Source organism: Sinohyriopsis cumingii, chromosome 11, assembly GCF_028554795.1.
Source record: "Sinohyriopsis cumingii isolate HCF-2022 chromosome 11, ASM2855479v2, whole genome shotgun sequence".
NCBI classification, from domain to species: domain Eukaryota; kingdom Metazoa; phylum Mollusca; class Bivalvia; order Unionida; family Unionidae; genus Sinohyriopsis; species Sinohyriopsis cumingii.
This window is the reverse complement of record NC_142971.1, coordinates 79,176,581-79,193,884: the sequence shown is the minus strand read 5'-3', so window position 1 is coordinate 79,193,884 and position 17,304 is coordinate 79,176,581. Positions and strand designations below refer to the sequence as shown.

Genomic DNA, 17,304 nt, shown 5'->3' with positions numbered 1-17,304 from the left:
TCATTATTTTATCCACCTGCTTATTACAATTATTATGTACTAAATGGTTGTTTATGGCGTCTTTCCGTGCTTTTGGAATTTTGGATATTATAAAGTATTTCAAGAAATCATTGCTTCTAGTTTTTTGTTTTATTATTTCAAAAGATATTAATTACCATGATCATCTATTAGATCATTCACAATTTCAAAACCGGCTCCTGTCCAGGATTTGTATTGATAGGACATTTTTGGGGGGGTGGGGTGGGGACAAAATTGAAAATGCTCATGGATAAATACTCGTTAGGACTTTGCGGTTCCTCTTTCCCATTAGTTACTGCCAGAATTACATCTCTCCAAAAACTGTTTTAATGAACTTACTAAATTATTCTAAATTCCTTCTCCCTAAATTCCAAATTTTCTTTTTATTTCTGAGTATAGTTATATTGACTAAGTTCTGCCACGTTCCATTTTCCTTTTCCAGCAATCTTTTAACCCATCTTATCTTAATAGAACTAATTAATGAAAATATGTGTATCATATTTAGTCCTCCCTTGTTTTCTGGGGAAACTAGTATATCACGTTTTATTCTCTCTACTTTTGCACCCCACACAAACTTAAATAACGTGCGTTTTAGTTTTGCTTCAACTTTTGCTAATGGGAGGTGCTGAAAAAGATTCATGAATATGGGCAGAACAAGAGTTTTTACAACAATTACTTTACCAACTATTGACATATGTCTTTGACTCCTGCTTGCCAATATTCGTTTTGCCTTTCTTAGTTTCTTCATATAATTAATTTCCACCATTTATTATAAATCTGGAGAAAATTCTATGCCAAGGATTGTAAATTTAGAAATTGATCAAATTAGGCCCATTTCGGGACATATTCTTTCACTTGAAAATTTCTTGTTTAGAATCCAAATAGCTTGTTTTTGTTATGTTACATTTAAGTCCACATAATAGAAAAAAACATGCAAGATATTCATAGTTGCTTCAAGGGAAAGTTGAGATGGATCTAGAATAAAAGCGTCATCAGCATACTGACCCAGTTTATATTCACTGGCATCAAAGATTATTCCCCATATATCCACAATTTGCTTTAAAGTTATAGCTAAAATCTCAACCCCATGATAAACAAATAAGGTGCAAGGGTGTCTCCTTGACGACATCCTCTTTCAACTCTAAAGAAGATGACATATGCCCATTATTTGTAACACAACTTTTAGAGTCATTACAAAACAATTTAAACCACTTACAAACAGAATCAACAAAGTTAAAAGATTGTAAAGCTTCTTCCACAAAGACCCAGTTAATTGAGTCAAAGGCTTTTTCAAAGTCTATTAACAATAATAAACCATATCTGTTTTCATTCTCAAGTTAGTCCATGATATTGTACAAGAGCCTGGCATTTTCTCTAATGAATCTACCCTTCGTATATCCTTTTTGAGTATCACTGATTATTGATGGAATAACCATTTTAATCCTAACTGCAATGGCTCCCCAAGCAATCTTATAGTTAATATTTAAAAGTGATATAGGTCTCCAGTTTGTAAAATATCTTCTGTCTTTTTCTTCCTTTCATAGACATGTGATAACTCGAGTCTGAAAATCTGAAAGTTTTCCTACAGTATATCCGTAATTTATTGATCTACATATAAATCTCTCAAGAGACTTCCAGAGGAATTTATAGAACTCTACAGTGAATCCATGCGAGTCGAGACTTTTTCCGTTTTCTCTGTTTTAGACACATTCTGAATTCATTGATTGTAAGCAGGCCATTGTATTCATATATAGGCAGATGCATACATCAAATACATGTACCTCTGACTGGATAACAATTGTTACTTCAGCTTCCTTCCATTCCTAATAAAAGCTAAAATATTTATTACAGTACATATCATAAGCCAACATCCTTCCCATCTAATCTGAGAAGCAAAATTCCTTATGGTAACTGACTCTCTCTCTCTCGCTCTCTCTCTCCCTCCCTCCCTCCCTCCCTCTCAGAAAGATACAAAGCAAGGCTGATATGTGCAATACACCATTTCATTATACTAATGTTTAAATTTGAAAGGGTATATCAGACCTCAAGTGCACAATTAATGTACATATTTCTCAAGTGATATGATTGCGCATCTTTGTTCAAAAGCCAACAATGTTTAGATTCTCTAACTACAGCACTACTTTGTTACCGTATTTCCTGGGAGTGTTGAAGATGTTAGCAGAAGACAACATTTAAAATTCATTACCTGTATGTTACATATTTTTCAATAGTAATTATCAACTGCAGATTATTTGAAATTTTATAAAACAAAAACTTTGCATACGTGCAACTAGTGTGAACACCACCAAGCAAGACTAGTACTTGACGTGTCATCAATACGAGGGATTGTTGTTGTTGTAGGGCTTAACGCCATTTTTCAGCACAAGATAGGCTATACATGGCGGCCAGTATTAATGGTGGAGGAAGAACCCGGAAAACCCCCGGAAAGAACCACCGACTCACGAGAAGCTACTGGCAAGCTTTCTCACATAACTACATTAGCCGAATCCGAGACTCGAACCGACGCAGACAGAGGTGAGATGGCAGTGATCCGTAATGGTGAGAACTTTAGACCACTCGGCCACTCTGGGCCCCCGATACGAGGGATAAAAGTTAGTTCCATATGATTAACTATGATAATAGATTTACCTTTATCCAGCATAGGAAACCTCATATGACAAAAGGGACATATGTATGTAGAACTCCAATGATCCATCCGCCCAATACAGCACCAAACACTCTTTTCACAATATAGGGGGCGCTGTACAGACATACAGATGAACCATTTTTAATTAGGCCTCACCAAGGCTGATCTAGCAGGGCAAACCACATGACAAAATCCCATGAGTTACCAAAATATTGATGTTACTTCATAGATAACCCTAACTCTAAATGACAAAATCCATTTTCCTACCCAACCTCTGACTGATTTTCATGAAGTAACTACCTATCTATCAGGCTCCATAAAACATGTATCGTAGTGAAAACTGCATCCGGATCGCCCCATCCGTTCGTACGCTATTAACAGAAAACTGTAACCCTAACCCTAACCTATGCTACATCTGTGGGAAATCACAGGAATCCGAATTTCTCCCAAACTACTAAAAACAATTTTCATGAACCAAGTACTGATCTTTCAGGCTCCATGAGACACGTATTGATGTAAAAAGCTCATTCAAATCGTATTGTCTGTTCTTGCGTTATTACCAGAAGCACATAACCCTAGCCCTAAACCCTAATCCTAAGTCACAAGAATCCGATTTTCTAACGAATGCATCGACCGGTTCTCACCAACGAGGTATTGTTGGATTACTCTCATGAAGACGCATCTTTGTACATAGGAATCATAGAATTCTGACGATCCTTCCGCTACCTTAGTATCAAACACTCATTTCACATTATGGGGGCATTGTAGGTCGCAGATAGGCGGACAAACCATCCGAACCATCCTTATTTTTGTCTCATCAAGGCCGATCTAGCAAAGCAAACCACGTGTCAAAATTCCAAGGCGGTATCGAGATAATGTGGCAACTTGGCCATTTTACCTCAAGCAGACTGTCTTACGGTGCTAGTTTGGAAGACGGGCTTTATTCAAATTTATGTCGTACAGGGTATGTTTGTCACTCGAATCCAACTAACTCCATAAGCCCTCAAGCTACCTTCATAGGCTAGGTGTCTCAGCATGCATCTTTACCGGGCTCATCTGTTAGGGTCAAAGTTAGCAAGTAATTCAAAGGGGTTACTAAGATATTCTCCGAAAAAGATTAAATTCATCTAAAAACGACGCAGTCAAACTTTTATTAGAAAGGCTATAACTTAGCAAAAAAATCAAGCTATCTCAACAAAGTATTATTAGATTTATCTCCTTAAGATCCGTATTTGGATACAGGTATCATAAAACTCAATGCTTTATGGACACAAATCTATTTTTTTTATATTTTATGTCAACATATATGATATATATAAAATGTTGGTGAACTATATTTTTGCTATTGCACATCCCCTGCTCTCCCGCCATGAGTGTGAAACATCTACAGTGTTTCCTAATGAAAGCTTTCTTTGTGGGAAGATGTTTAAAAGTATGCCCTGCAAACACCTTCAATGCATGATCTTGGTGGAGATTTGTTTCTTTTAGACCCTAACAGGAGTTCCATCCTACAGACACCTTGCCTACCTGAGTATACCCCCCCGCCACTTAAGCTACTGGATTGGTCTGATCAAACATGCCGTGTGAGAAAATGTAAAACTTTGTTTTGGAGTTTGGCTATCATTCAATAAATAATGTATATGAACATTGCCCCAAACTATTTTCTCTAATCTTTCCTAACGAAAGCTTACTTTATTGGTAGATGTTTAAAAGTATCCCCTGGAAATACTCTCAACGCATGATCTTTGTGGATATTTGTCTCCTTGTGCCCCTGATGGGGTTACATCCTACACTCCCCATGCCTACTTACTTACACCCTCCCTCCCAAACAATATTCCTAGATCTGCCCCAAAAAGGTGTTGGAAAACTAATTATTTTAAAGCCATAAAATCAGTTAACTGGTGGGGGAAAATAAGATAGGGTACTAAATATTTTGAGATGTACCCATTGTCTAGTAAATTGAGGTGATTTTTTCGCTATACATTTTACAGACTTTAATTTATATAGTAGGGTTAAGAACTATTTAATTTCCTGCTGACAAAATTGCATATGGACTCATGTTGAAAGGATATGTTATTAGATGCATACCATGGAGTGTCCTGTTTTAGCCCTGTTTAGGTTCACATTATGGTGGGTGTCTAAAAATCAGTGTATTCATTCGCATGGAAATGGTCACAATTGCAGAGTTTGAGCTGCCAACAAATTAATTTAATCATAATGCTTTACAGCTCATTCAATGTTCAATAAGGTTAGAGGCAGAGATCTATCTGTTCTGGAAAATATATAGCAAGATTTTCAACAAGATGTCCACCATAGAGGCCATATTGAATGTCAGATCAGCATCTTTTTAGTTTAGGACCAATTATACCTCGTACAATGTCTTTAGTGAAAACCTCACATCAATTAACTGACAGAAGTACCCATAGGAAATATTTCTAAGATGGTCACACCATGCTGGCCATATTGTATCTCTGATCGGCATTTCCAGCCATTATGTTGGCCATGTGGAAAGGCAGATTGGCATATTTTCAAGTATAACTGATTTAAGTTCCAGTCCGATTGGCACAATTTTTAGCAATTATGCAGGCTATATTGTATCTCAGATTGGCATAATATCCAGTCGTCATGCTAACCATACTGTATGTCAGATTGATGTAATTTCCAGTTACCATTAAAGCCATATTGTATATCAGATTGGCATGCTTTCCAGCCATCATACAGACCATTTTGTACATCAGATTGGCATAATTTCCAGCCATCATACCGACCATTTTGTACGTCAGATTGACATAATTTCCAGCCATCATACAGACCATACTGTACGTCAGATTGGCATAATTTCCAGCCATCATACTGACCATTTTGTACGTCAGATTGACATAATTTCCAGCCATCATAAAGATCATATTGTACGTCAGATTGGCATAATTTCCAGCCATCATACCGACCATTTTGTACGTCAGATTGACATAATTTCCAGCCATCATACAGACCATATTGTACGTCAGAGTGACATAATTTTCAGCCATCATACAGACCATATTGTACGTCAGATTGGCATAATTTCCAGCCATCATACCGACCATTTTGTACGTCAGATTGGCATAATTTCCAGCCATCATACCGGCCATTTTGTACGTCAGATTGACATAATTTCCAGCCATCATACAGACCATATTGTACGTCAGATTGACATAATTTCCAGCCATCATACAGACCATATTGTACGTCAGATTGACATAATTTTCAGCCATCATACTGACCATTTTGTACGTCAGTTTGACATAATTTCCAGCCATCATACCGACTATTTTGTACGTCAGATTGACATAATTTCCAGCCATCATACAGACCATATTATTTGTCAGATTGGCATAATTTCCAGTCATCACACCGACCATATTGTACATCAGACTGGCATTATTTCCAGCCATCATACAGACCATATTGTATGTCAGACTGGCATAATTTCCAGCCATCATACCAACCATATTGTACGTCAGATTGGCATAATTTCCAGCCATCATAACGACCATTTTGTATGTCAGCTTGGCATAATTTCCAGCCATCATACCGACCATATTGTACATCAGACTGGCATAATTTCTAGCCATCATACCGACCATATTGTACATCAGACCGGCATAATTTCCAGCCATCATACAGGTCATTTGGTATGTCAGATTGGCATGATTTCCAGCCATCATACAGACCATACTGTACGTCAGCCATGTGGTGTATCAGACTGGCATACTTACCATTTAATATCAAGAATACACAGGGCTTTTGGTGAAATCCCCCTGAAGCTATGACAATCCGTTTAAATTAAGAAGCAACAACAAAGATTTGGTTCCCACATTCTGATCAACACCACTTTCATTTATAGCTGACTCGATATAACAAGCTTTTGTAAAAAGTGAAAATTCAATATAACCATCAATTCAGGAATTGTAGCAATGACACGACTTTTAAGATGGGTGCCATGGTTGCCATATTGGGTGTCAGATAAATATCATTTGAATCTAGATCGAACTAGAAATATATGAATATTGATGAAAATCACATGTTGATATGATCAGCCATTCAGAAAAGGTAGTGATAACAATATTTTTAAGTTGGCCACCTTAGAGTCAAGATTAGTTGTAAGACAGACACCATTTTGCAATATTGTCCAGAAAATCTAATGTTGACATAATCACCCATTAAATAGGAATACAGATAACATTTTCAAAATGGCCAATATTGCCATACTATATGTCAGATGTAGAACCAATGTTTGCTTTGACCTACTATGTTTATTTTGAACTTATCAATTTTATTTTGGATCTACCAGTTTTGTTTTGGACCTAGCAGACATCTGGATGTGTCCAAACATTTTTATGGTAATCCTCCCCGTTTTTTTAAATTGGATCGGTTTCGAACACAAGTATATAATTTAGTGCTGAAGCAATTTAAGTATGTTGCAATGCCCAAAGAAACCCTAACCAACCTTGGCTAATCTAATGATGGGTTCCAACCTGGACACTTTCAGTTTTGAATTCGGTGTGCTAAACACTAAGCCACCACAGCTCCTGTCACCATGGCAATATTTAACTTCTACATGACTTGTACATAATGAATATTCAAGTTTAAATCCTCTCAAGTTTTGTCCAATGCTGCTTTGAGTCTGTGATAATGTCTACATTGATGAACAATAGGGGGGAGCTGTTATGATGGTGTTTGGGGATAATAATAAGGATTACACTAATTTGGAACTCTGGAGAGCAGTTGTCAAATTTGTTCAATAATATTGTTGGCCAGAAATAATTTCTACATTCATTAAAAAGTTCGGAGGGTTGTTGTCCTGAACAGATTTTACAAGCAGAAATATAATCACTAGGTTGAAAGAATATATGTAGAAACACTTAAAATTAATTTCACTGAAAAGTCTGTTATTATGATTCAAATGTATACCAATGCATTTTACAAAGAAGTTATTGGTTACAAGCTGATAGAACAGAAAATCTCTGTTATACAGCCCTCATGGTGTGTTCACAAGCATAGTAATTTATGTCTCATTGGAATCTCCCACACTGCCAATTTGACTTTTACATTTGAAGGCTGGTTTCAAACTATCATCAGCATGGCTAAGCTTAACCTCTATCCTCCTCAGACCAAGTTCTCCCTCTGAATCAACATGGTGATGTTTCATCCACTGTAAAAAGGTCTGATCATAATACTCTATTGGTCTACAAGCAATTCATCCAGTGTAAAATGTTGGTACAGACATCTGCATCGGTTCACAAGTAATTCAGCTCTAAGAAGTCTTTTCAGAAATGTATATTGGTAAACAACTCATTTTCAACTGTATTAAGTCTGTTCAGAAATCTGCACTCAACCACAAGAAATTCAACTGAAAAAAAGATTCTCTTTAGAAATTTGTTTGTCCACATAATATTCAACTGTGTAGTCTCTTAAGAATCTATTGGTCCACAAGTAAGTTTTAAGAAATCTGTTCAGAATCTGTTTCAGTCCACAAGTAATTCAACTGTAAGAAATATGTTCAGAAATTTGTATTTGTCCACAGGCAATTCAACTGTGAGAAGTCTTTTCAAATATCTGCATCAATCCACAAGTAACTCAACTGTAATAAGTCTTTTCAGAAAGCTGCATCAATCCACAATTCAACTGCAGGAAATCTATTCAGAAATCTACATCAATCCACAAGTAATTCAACTGTAGGATATCAATTCAGAAATATGTTTTGTTGTTATGGGCTTAATACAATATTTAAGCACACAATAGGCTATATATGGCAGCCAGTATATCTGGTGGATGAAAAACCATGCAAATCAAAAGAAGAACCACTCACCCACTGGAAGCTACTGGCAGGCTTTCTCACATAACCTTGTTGGCCAGGCCTGAAACCTCAATTCTATGCAGACAAATGTTAAATGCCAGTGATCTGTAAAAGGAAGCGCCTTTGACCAGTCAGCTACCTCGGGCATGGATCCAGAAATTGGTGTAATTCCATAACTAATTTAACATAAGCTTTCAGTATAATTGGAACAAATCTTGGCTTTTACTCTAAAGATTTTATATGACTAAAACTTGTGGTATATAATTTTTACCAATAGCATTATTATGCCCCCAATGTAGTAGAAAATATGAGCGTATTATTTTGATAGTGTCTGCTGAGAGGTCTGTCCTGAATTCATTTTACTACAAAAGTCCAAACACTAATAACTTGGAGGCATACAATTTTTAACACTATATCAAGGTCAAATGAAGATACTCTGAATACATGTTCAGATCACTTAAGTAACAGTTTAATTTCTATACACCTTTTGTAAAAACATTTTCTGAGTACAATTAAGTACAAACCAATTTGCTAGGTTCATTTATACTTTATATGTTGATGACCTTATACTGTTTAAGCCATATAGACAAACATGGTTACATTTGTTGTTGTTGTTGTTTTTGGGTTTAATGCCATTTTTCAGCACATGATAGGCTATGCATGGCGGCCAGTATTAATGGTGGAGGAAGAACCCGGGAAAACCCCAGGAAGAACCACTGACCCATGAAAAGCTACTGGCAAGCTTTCTCACATACCCACATTGGACATGGTTACATATTTTTGTGTCTTGTGGACTTGATTTTTTCAACTTTCTTAACTGTGTTTTGTTCTAAAGTATTTTCTATAGGTATATTGGAATTGATCTGTACAATTTTTGACATTATTTAGTGCATTTTAAATGTGTTGTCAATCATCCTTCTGAAGGTTTTCCCTGCACACTGCAATTCCAACCCCAAATCTCAGATTTATATTAAAATGTTCATCAGTCTGCTCATGTCCGTGTTTTGCTGACCAGTACAAACTGCAGACCAAATGCCAAATTTTAACCTGCTAACCAATGTCCATACGTTTTATACACCTGCTCATTTTTATGATAAAAGTCAGTGATACGGGCAAATTATGTGTCATTTGTCAAGGGAGGTAATATATTATGAACACAAAAAAATTGGTAAAAGATATTTTCATAAAAGCTGTGTTCTAATTACCATACCTATATGACATTATAGCAAAATACTATAGTATTCTAATTACCATACCTACATTACATTATAATATAATACTATAGTAGTCTAATTACCATATCTACATCACATTAAAGTATAAAACTATAGTATTCTAATTACCATACCTACATCACATAGCATAATACTATAGTATTCTAATTACCACACCTACATCACATTATAGTATAATACTATAGTCAATACACTGGTCACAAGATCACAAGCTCCATGTCTTACAGTGAGTATGATACTGTAGTCATTAGACTCGTCACTATTTTAGCACTATCACAAATCAAATGCTCCCTGTCTTACAGTGTGTAGACTGCTAGAGTTGGTATCTTAGCACTATCGCAAGTCAAATGCTCCATGTCTGACTGTGTATAGTGCTAGAGTCGGCATCTTGGCACCATCACAAATCACATGTCCCATGTCTTACAGTGATAGATATTTTGGAAAATCATCTATAGCTTTACAACTTTTCACGTTAATAATAAACGTTCAGGAAGCAGGGCTGTAGAGAACAATCACAGGCCCTGGGGTAAGAAACATCTGTGCCTCTCCTAGTCTTGTTCAAACAAAAATTTTCTTTTATAAAATTAAAAAGTGTTGTTCGCTCTGGGCCCCCTTATGGGTTTGGGCCCCGGGGATATATCCCCCATTGCCCTCCCCATTCTTGTCAGCCCTACAGGGAGATAATCACTTGAACAATCCGTGCTACACATTGTCAATTTCTATTGATATCATGCTTTATTTATCCCATATAATAAATAATATAAAAAATCCACTTAAAGGGGCTGACACTCTCTTGTCTGCATATTGTGGCAGACATGTTGGATGCAAGAGTGTTACCATTTTCATTTTGGACCAGCTAAATACAATATGTCTTTTGGTGAAAAACCCATGATGGTATGGCCATCAATTCATGAGCAGTGATTACACAATGTTCAAGTTGGCTGTCATGGTGTTCAACTGGAGTGGACGATGGACACTGATTTCATTTATGGCCAACCAAATAACACAAGTCTTCTTAATAAAACTCCATGTAGATATAATCTTCCATTTCTATGCAGAAGTGATTACAAGAGTTTCAAGATGGCAGCTTTATTGGATATCAGAGTGGACCATTTTCATTTAGAATAAACCTCAACATCTAGGCTATAAATCAACAGAGATCAAAGACAATGCAATAATGTAATGGACAACCATACAATAAGTTCTTCTGGTGATGAACAACAGATATACAATGCTGTACAATAGCTGTAAAGGACAACCATATCATAAGCAGCAGAGGTAAAAGACTGTACAATAATTGTAATGGACAACCACACCATAAGCAATAGCTGAAAAAGACAACACAATAATGTAATGGACAACCATACCATAAGTTTTTCTGGTGATGAGCAACATATATACAATACTGTATAACAATTGTAATGGACAACCATATCATAAGCAACAGAGGTAAAAGATTGTACAATAATTGTAATGGACAACCATATAATAAGCAGTAGAAGTAAAAGATTGTACAATAGTTGCAATGGACAACAATATTATAAGCAAATGAGGTAAAATACTGTACAATAATTGTAATGGACAACCATATAATAAGCAATAGAGGTAAAAGACTGTACAGTAGTTGTAATGGACAACTATCCCTTAAGCTTGTTTGGCCTATGAGCAGTAGAGATAAGATTGCACAGTAAATGTACATCTTAAAGTTCTATAGCATTCGTACTTTCCTTAACTTCTGTAGTTTAGTTTGTAATCAGCACATATATTCTTAGCTTGTAAAACTACTGCCACCAAACGATTCTTGGCTTTTAAACACCACGGATAAACAATCAGTCTCTTGAACAAATTCACTTTCTGTCAAAAAACATCAAGGAAAAAATTAAACCCATCCAACATCTAGTCAAAATTTTACTCCTTTTTTTTCCAAAAATATGAAACAATTTTACATACAGATTGCTTATAGAAGTAATGCAATTCTCTGTCAGCTATTTTAAACATGTCTTAATCTAAATACTTTCTCTTACCTCAAATAAAACTGCCACTAAGCAATCTACCATTTAATACTGAGAGGAGGGAGTCTGGTCCAAGATTTTTAATAAAAAAATAATGCTTCAAAATAGATTAAATAAGAAAATCAGAAACATCCCCCATTTTCCATATTAAATGGAAGGTCCTTATACCAGTACAGCTAGTTAACAATGCAAACTGGAAAATTACTCACATCTTACAAAAAGTACATTTCCTACTGTAAAAGGAACTACTATATGTATTGTTAACATTATATTTTATTGTATAATTTCCATTTTTTTTAAAAATATGAAATATTTTTATAATACAATAATATAATAAAAATAAATTAATGAAATTTAACTATATTGTAATTTTTTAAAAAATGTAACCTTTGATATTATTTATATTCACATATACTTTAAAAAATTTAAGTCTAAATAATTAAATAAATTTTGTGACAAAGTCAACTAACCCATATTGATTAGAATGACTCCCACGAGTTACGTGCATTTATGAGGTATGATCTCAAATGAGGTTGATGACACTGCCTGCCTTCCATTAATCAAAAGAAATATTTGATTCTGACTCTTCTCAAAACACCATGACATTGTTGTTAATTTCTTTCACATAAAGCCAGATGATATTAGCCGAACGGCATGAACTAGGTAGGTGTGTGCGCAAACTCAATCGACCTTGGTGCGTCATTTAATGGCAACAGGCCAGTAAGCCAAAATCGAGAAATTACTTCAGCTTAATCGAAGCAGTACGGGCACATTCCCCAAATTGATTCGTCTGTCAACAGATAGTTACGAGAAACCACCAATTGTTATCAAACTCAAACTGCGGGAAAGTAGGTCATTTTTCGACTGCTCTTTACAGTGCAATTTGTTAGAGGTTTAACGGCAGATGACAGGGCAAACGCACAGAGAAGATAAGTTTGTAAAGGAATTACTATATGTAAATAAATTGGAAATAATTATAAAATCATAACTGTGCTAAATGGACAGAAACAAGAGGACCAAGGTAGCCTGACATCACTCACCTGGCCAACATAATGTAACGAAAGATCAGGCATATGTAGTAGTGTAAGAACCTAGCAGTGAACGCTGTACATAGATAAAATTAGGGCACACAGAGTACTAAACAGCTCAATAAATGCGATGCAAGATTGTCCCACTGGTTTATGCGGAACTTGCTCAATATCAAACCTGTGTGATAAAGACTTTTATCCCAAATTGGAACATTATCAAGTCAGAAATGTGTTCTACAGCATGGTCACAAGTTCAGCCAATCAGATTCCAAATGACCTCAATTATGATTGTATTTTGCTCTTTATCAAACTCATTCATGATCTTATTAATATAAATTTATATTCTAAGTTTTATCAAAATTCAATCAGGAATATGGCCTCAATTATGAGTGTATTTTGTTCTTTATTGAACTCCTCCAAGGTCTTGGTAAATAGGTTTATATTCTATGTTTTATTTAAATTCAATCAGAAATATGGCTTCCAGAATGGAACAAGCAGTTATTGATGGATCAATGACTGATTCAGGGACATGATACAAATTTCAACTGGTCTTGCGGTTTAGTGAGCTAAAAATGTATAAATGAGTTATTCTGCATTGAATAAAGCTCTGAACCATTCATGAACTGACACACTTCAAGACTCAATTAAAATTTCATTCCTAATTGAAAAAGCCATCCTTTTTCCTATTGCCAACCAGGTTTACATTAAACAAACATATGTTTCTTATTGCTACAATATTTAAAATATTGATGCATATCAACATCCAACAACATAAACAATCACTTACCAGTATATGAAAGCAAATAAAAGAACAAATAATTGCTAGTATCGACCGCTCCAATGGCCTAGTGCCTGCCTTGGATGAGGAAGGTTGCGTTTTACAACCCCGGCCAAGTCATACCAAAAACTTGTAAAATAGGTACTAGCAGCTGCCTCGCATGGTGCTCAGCATTAAAAATTAGTATTAGGACTGGCTGGCCTAGTGTCTGGATAATGTGACAGTGGGACATGATGCTACATAACTACAACATAATGCTCAAGTGCTAGACATGAATGTAGACTGACACACTGCAGACATCATAGCAATATGACCAAACCATTGTTAAAGCTATGTTATAACTCCAAAAACATACACATAAACACACACACACAGGTATCGTGAACAGGAGCAACATACAACACTTATTAATTCCCATTATGAGCAGTTATTCTGTCTTTCCTGCATGGCCAGATGACCACTAAATTTAATAAAATTAAAGATAAAATCAGAAAAGTACTTGACAGTTCATAGAGAACTCTAATTGTTTTCTCTCTGCATCACACGTGGTTCATATCATAAATGATGATTTACTGGTATTACAAAGCAAATACAACATGAATGATATCACAGGGGCAACACTGTAACCAGTAGTAACACTCAACAGAAACTAGTTTTTATCAAGTATCAATCCATAACTTTCTTATTTGCATGGCTACTCAGGTTAGTGAAATATTAAAGCTAAGAACAAAAATGTGAAAAAGTTACTTGTTCTAATTGAATCCCAAAAGCATCATGAAGGCAGTCATTTCATATTCTTGTAATATTTTTGATCAGCTGAGATGATCATGAGTGTTTCAAACCCGAATGGATGATTTGTTCCTAGAATGGAGTCATCTGATTGGTCAATTTAAGCAATCATATCTTTTGCATTAAATTAGAAGATTAATGTTTATGTACTGTAGGTTCAAGTACATAACCCATGTTGAGATTATAAGACTATGATTTTGATAATAGATAATTGTTTGATATCATGCTTTTTGAATGTGATAAAATTCCTTCCTATTCAAACCTAGCAGAGTGAAATGACAAATTAATAGTTTATTCAAGAGGAAAACAAAACACAGCTGAACAGTTTCAATGGTAACCACATCAGCATAGTAAACAGCCATGTGTCAGGTACCACATCAGCATAGTAAACAGCCATATGCCAGGTAACCACATCAGCATAGTAAACAGCCATATGCCAGGTAACCACATCAGCATAGTAAACAGCCAAATGCCAGGTAACCAAATCAGCATAGCAAACAGCCATATGCCAAATGTGATTATCATTAAATCTATCCAAGGATCCAGGGACTTAATTCCATATTTAAAGTAATAGTCAGGACATATCTGAACTCAGAATCCAGAGGTTTACAATCACGTCTGAAGTCATCATCATGACATATCTGAACTCAGAATCGTGAGGTTCACAATCACGTCTCTAGTCATCGTCATGATATATCTGAACTCAGAATCCAGAGGTCTACAGTCACGTCTGTAGTCATCATCATGATATATCTGAACTCAGAATTCAGAGGTTGAATATTAGGTTTAAAGTAAAAAATTTTGCACACCTGAACTAATGATCCTGGGGCTGATAATTAAAGTCTGAAATCACACTCATGTCATATATGAACCCAGGATCCTGGAGCTGAAAATTAGGTCTTAACTTTAAAGTCATAATCACAGCATTGCATGATAGCTTATTGTAGCTATAAGAGTTGCCATTAAGAGATACTAATGCAGAATGCATAACGTTATATTTACATTATTTACAACTTATAATGATGTCTGTAATTAAGGTTTGCAAAATCCTCTCGTTAAGAGGTTGACAATTAGGTCTGAAGATATATTTATTATTTATCTGGACTCAAGATCAAGGGGCTCAAGGTTAAATATGAACTCTTAATCGCATCATTGCATGATAACTTATTTATACTATTTACAACTAATAACAATGTCTGCAATCGTGTATTGCAAAATCCTCAAATTAATCTGGTGGACTGGCTTACTATACGAATGCCACAATGATGGAGCTTGAATTTGTGCAATCACATATCTGTACACTAACTCATGTTTCCATGACATAATCTGTTGGTTTTCCATATTGATTGGTTCTCCTGATTTCATGACATCAACTATAGCTTTTCCATACTGATTGCTTCTGACGAAGATTACGAGTCACTGTCATCCGATTCTTTCTTTGATGGTTGAGATTGGCTTGAAATCAAAGTCTGCACAAGTCTTTCAAGAGTTTCAATCCTTCTGGGGTGTGTCTGTAGTGTGTCAAGGAAAGATGTACCTTGAACTGTTGATAACTGGATGCATTGAATCTCTCGTAATATTTCATTTTCAAAATCTGGGTCTCCACACTGCTTACTCAGAGCCACCAGTGTTGTGCATATGTCATTCCAAAATGTCTGGTAATCATTTGAATTCACCGTAACTGATTTTGCATGAGCAAATATTTCATTTCTTTTGTCTCTCAAAACCTGTATCATGTTCAATTGCTGCTGACTTACAGTAAGCACAATGTTTGTAAATAAGGCAGATAAAAGTGTAATATCGTAATCACCCAGGTTGGTACTTCCGCCCTGTGGAAACAAGATGTTCATTTGTGATTTATTTAGTATTCTGCTCTTCCTTAGATCGTCAATATCTATTTTGTTGTTGGCAAGAAACTGGTCAAGAGTGCAGTTTGGAGTAACTGTATGATAAAGCAGGAGCCGTCTAAGGACCCTCGATCCAACATTTACCAAGAGACATGCAATGTGCATGAACCTGTCAGTATCATCAACTGATGGGGGTTGTGTGACATGAGTTGTTGTGGAACTGGATGTTGGCGTTTGCTTGACATTAGTTGTGGAACCAGATGCTGGGCACTGCATGACATCCGTTGTTGTTGATGCTGATGTTTGGGATTGCATGAGAATAGCTGTTGTGGGAGTGGATATTGGGCATGGTGTGGATCCAGTTGTTGTGGATGGTATGGAACCAGATGCTGGGGCTTGCATGACATCTGCTGTTGGGGCTGGAGTGGGAACATCCATTTGGGCTGGTGTAAAATGGTTTGATATGTCTGGCAGAAGAACTACAGGGGCTGAAATAGAAATAAAATGATTCTGATACTATATTTAAACTGTTTTCCAGGTATGAAAATATTTTAATACAAGAAGAGAGATGTAAATAACAAATCAAATTTTACAGTTCTACTATAATAAATGAGATATCTATGAAATCTATCTATCTATCTATTAGTTGTTATTTTAATCTATCCCATGAAATTTTAACTTTCAACATGCAGTGTGAAGATTGAGGAACCTCTCCTGGTCATTTGTGTCAGGGAGATTTATTCCTTTGTACGAAAAGTGAACTGAAAAGATTTCCTAGGGTGAGGAGAAGCCCTGTAAATATGGTGGAAGATTACAAACGACTACGGTTCGTTGATAGCTCATCAATAATGGTGAATGAACTTATTCTGTACAAAACAAAACGAACACATTGCCATACAGTTTTATTGTGAAGCTGTGTGTGGACACATACTGTGACAGTGACATTGAGGCTGCAAAACGGACCTTGTTCTCAGTGGTACAAACAGTTGAGAGAATGATAAAGAGGTAGGGTACGGATAAATCTATTAATAATATGAAAGATATATTGAATTTATTTCTGTCCACAGACCCAAATGACATACCATGTTTTTGCCCATTGGATCTTTCAAAG

The 17,304-nt window shown here is 35.7% G+C and overlaps 1 protein-coding gene across 4 annotated transcripts in view; it reads right to left on the bottom strand.

Moving 5' to 3' along the window:
• Window positions 1-3,862: 3,862 nt before the first annotated feature.
• Window positions 3,863-17,304, bottom strand: part of LOC149788810 (uncharacterized) — a 104,453-nt gene continuing 91,011 nt past the window's right edge. For 3 of the 4 annotated variants that reach the window (XM_089974939.1, XM_089974940.1, XM_089974941.1), the window contains one exon: window positions 3,863-16,681. In XM_089974939.1, coding sequence (XP_089831065.1) covers window positions 15,756-16,681 — 926 coding nt within the window. In that variant the 3' untranslated portion in view covers window positions 3,863-15,755. The remainder of the gene's footprint in view (window positions 16,682-17,304) is intronic. The other variant, XR_016424254.1, reaches the window with a different exon arrangement.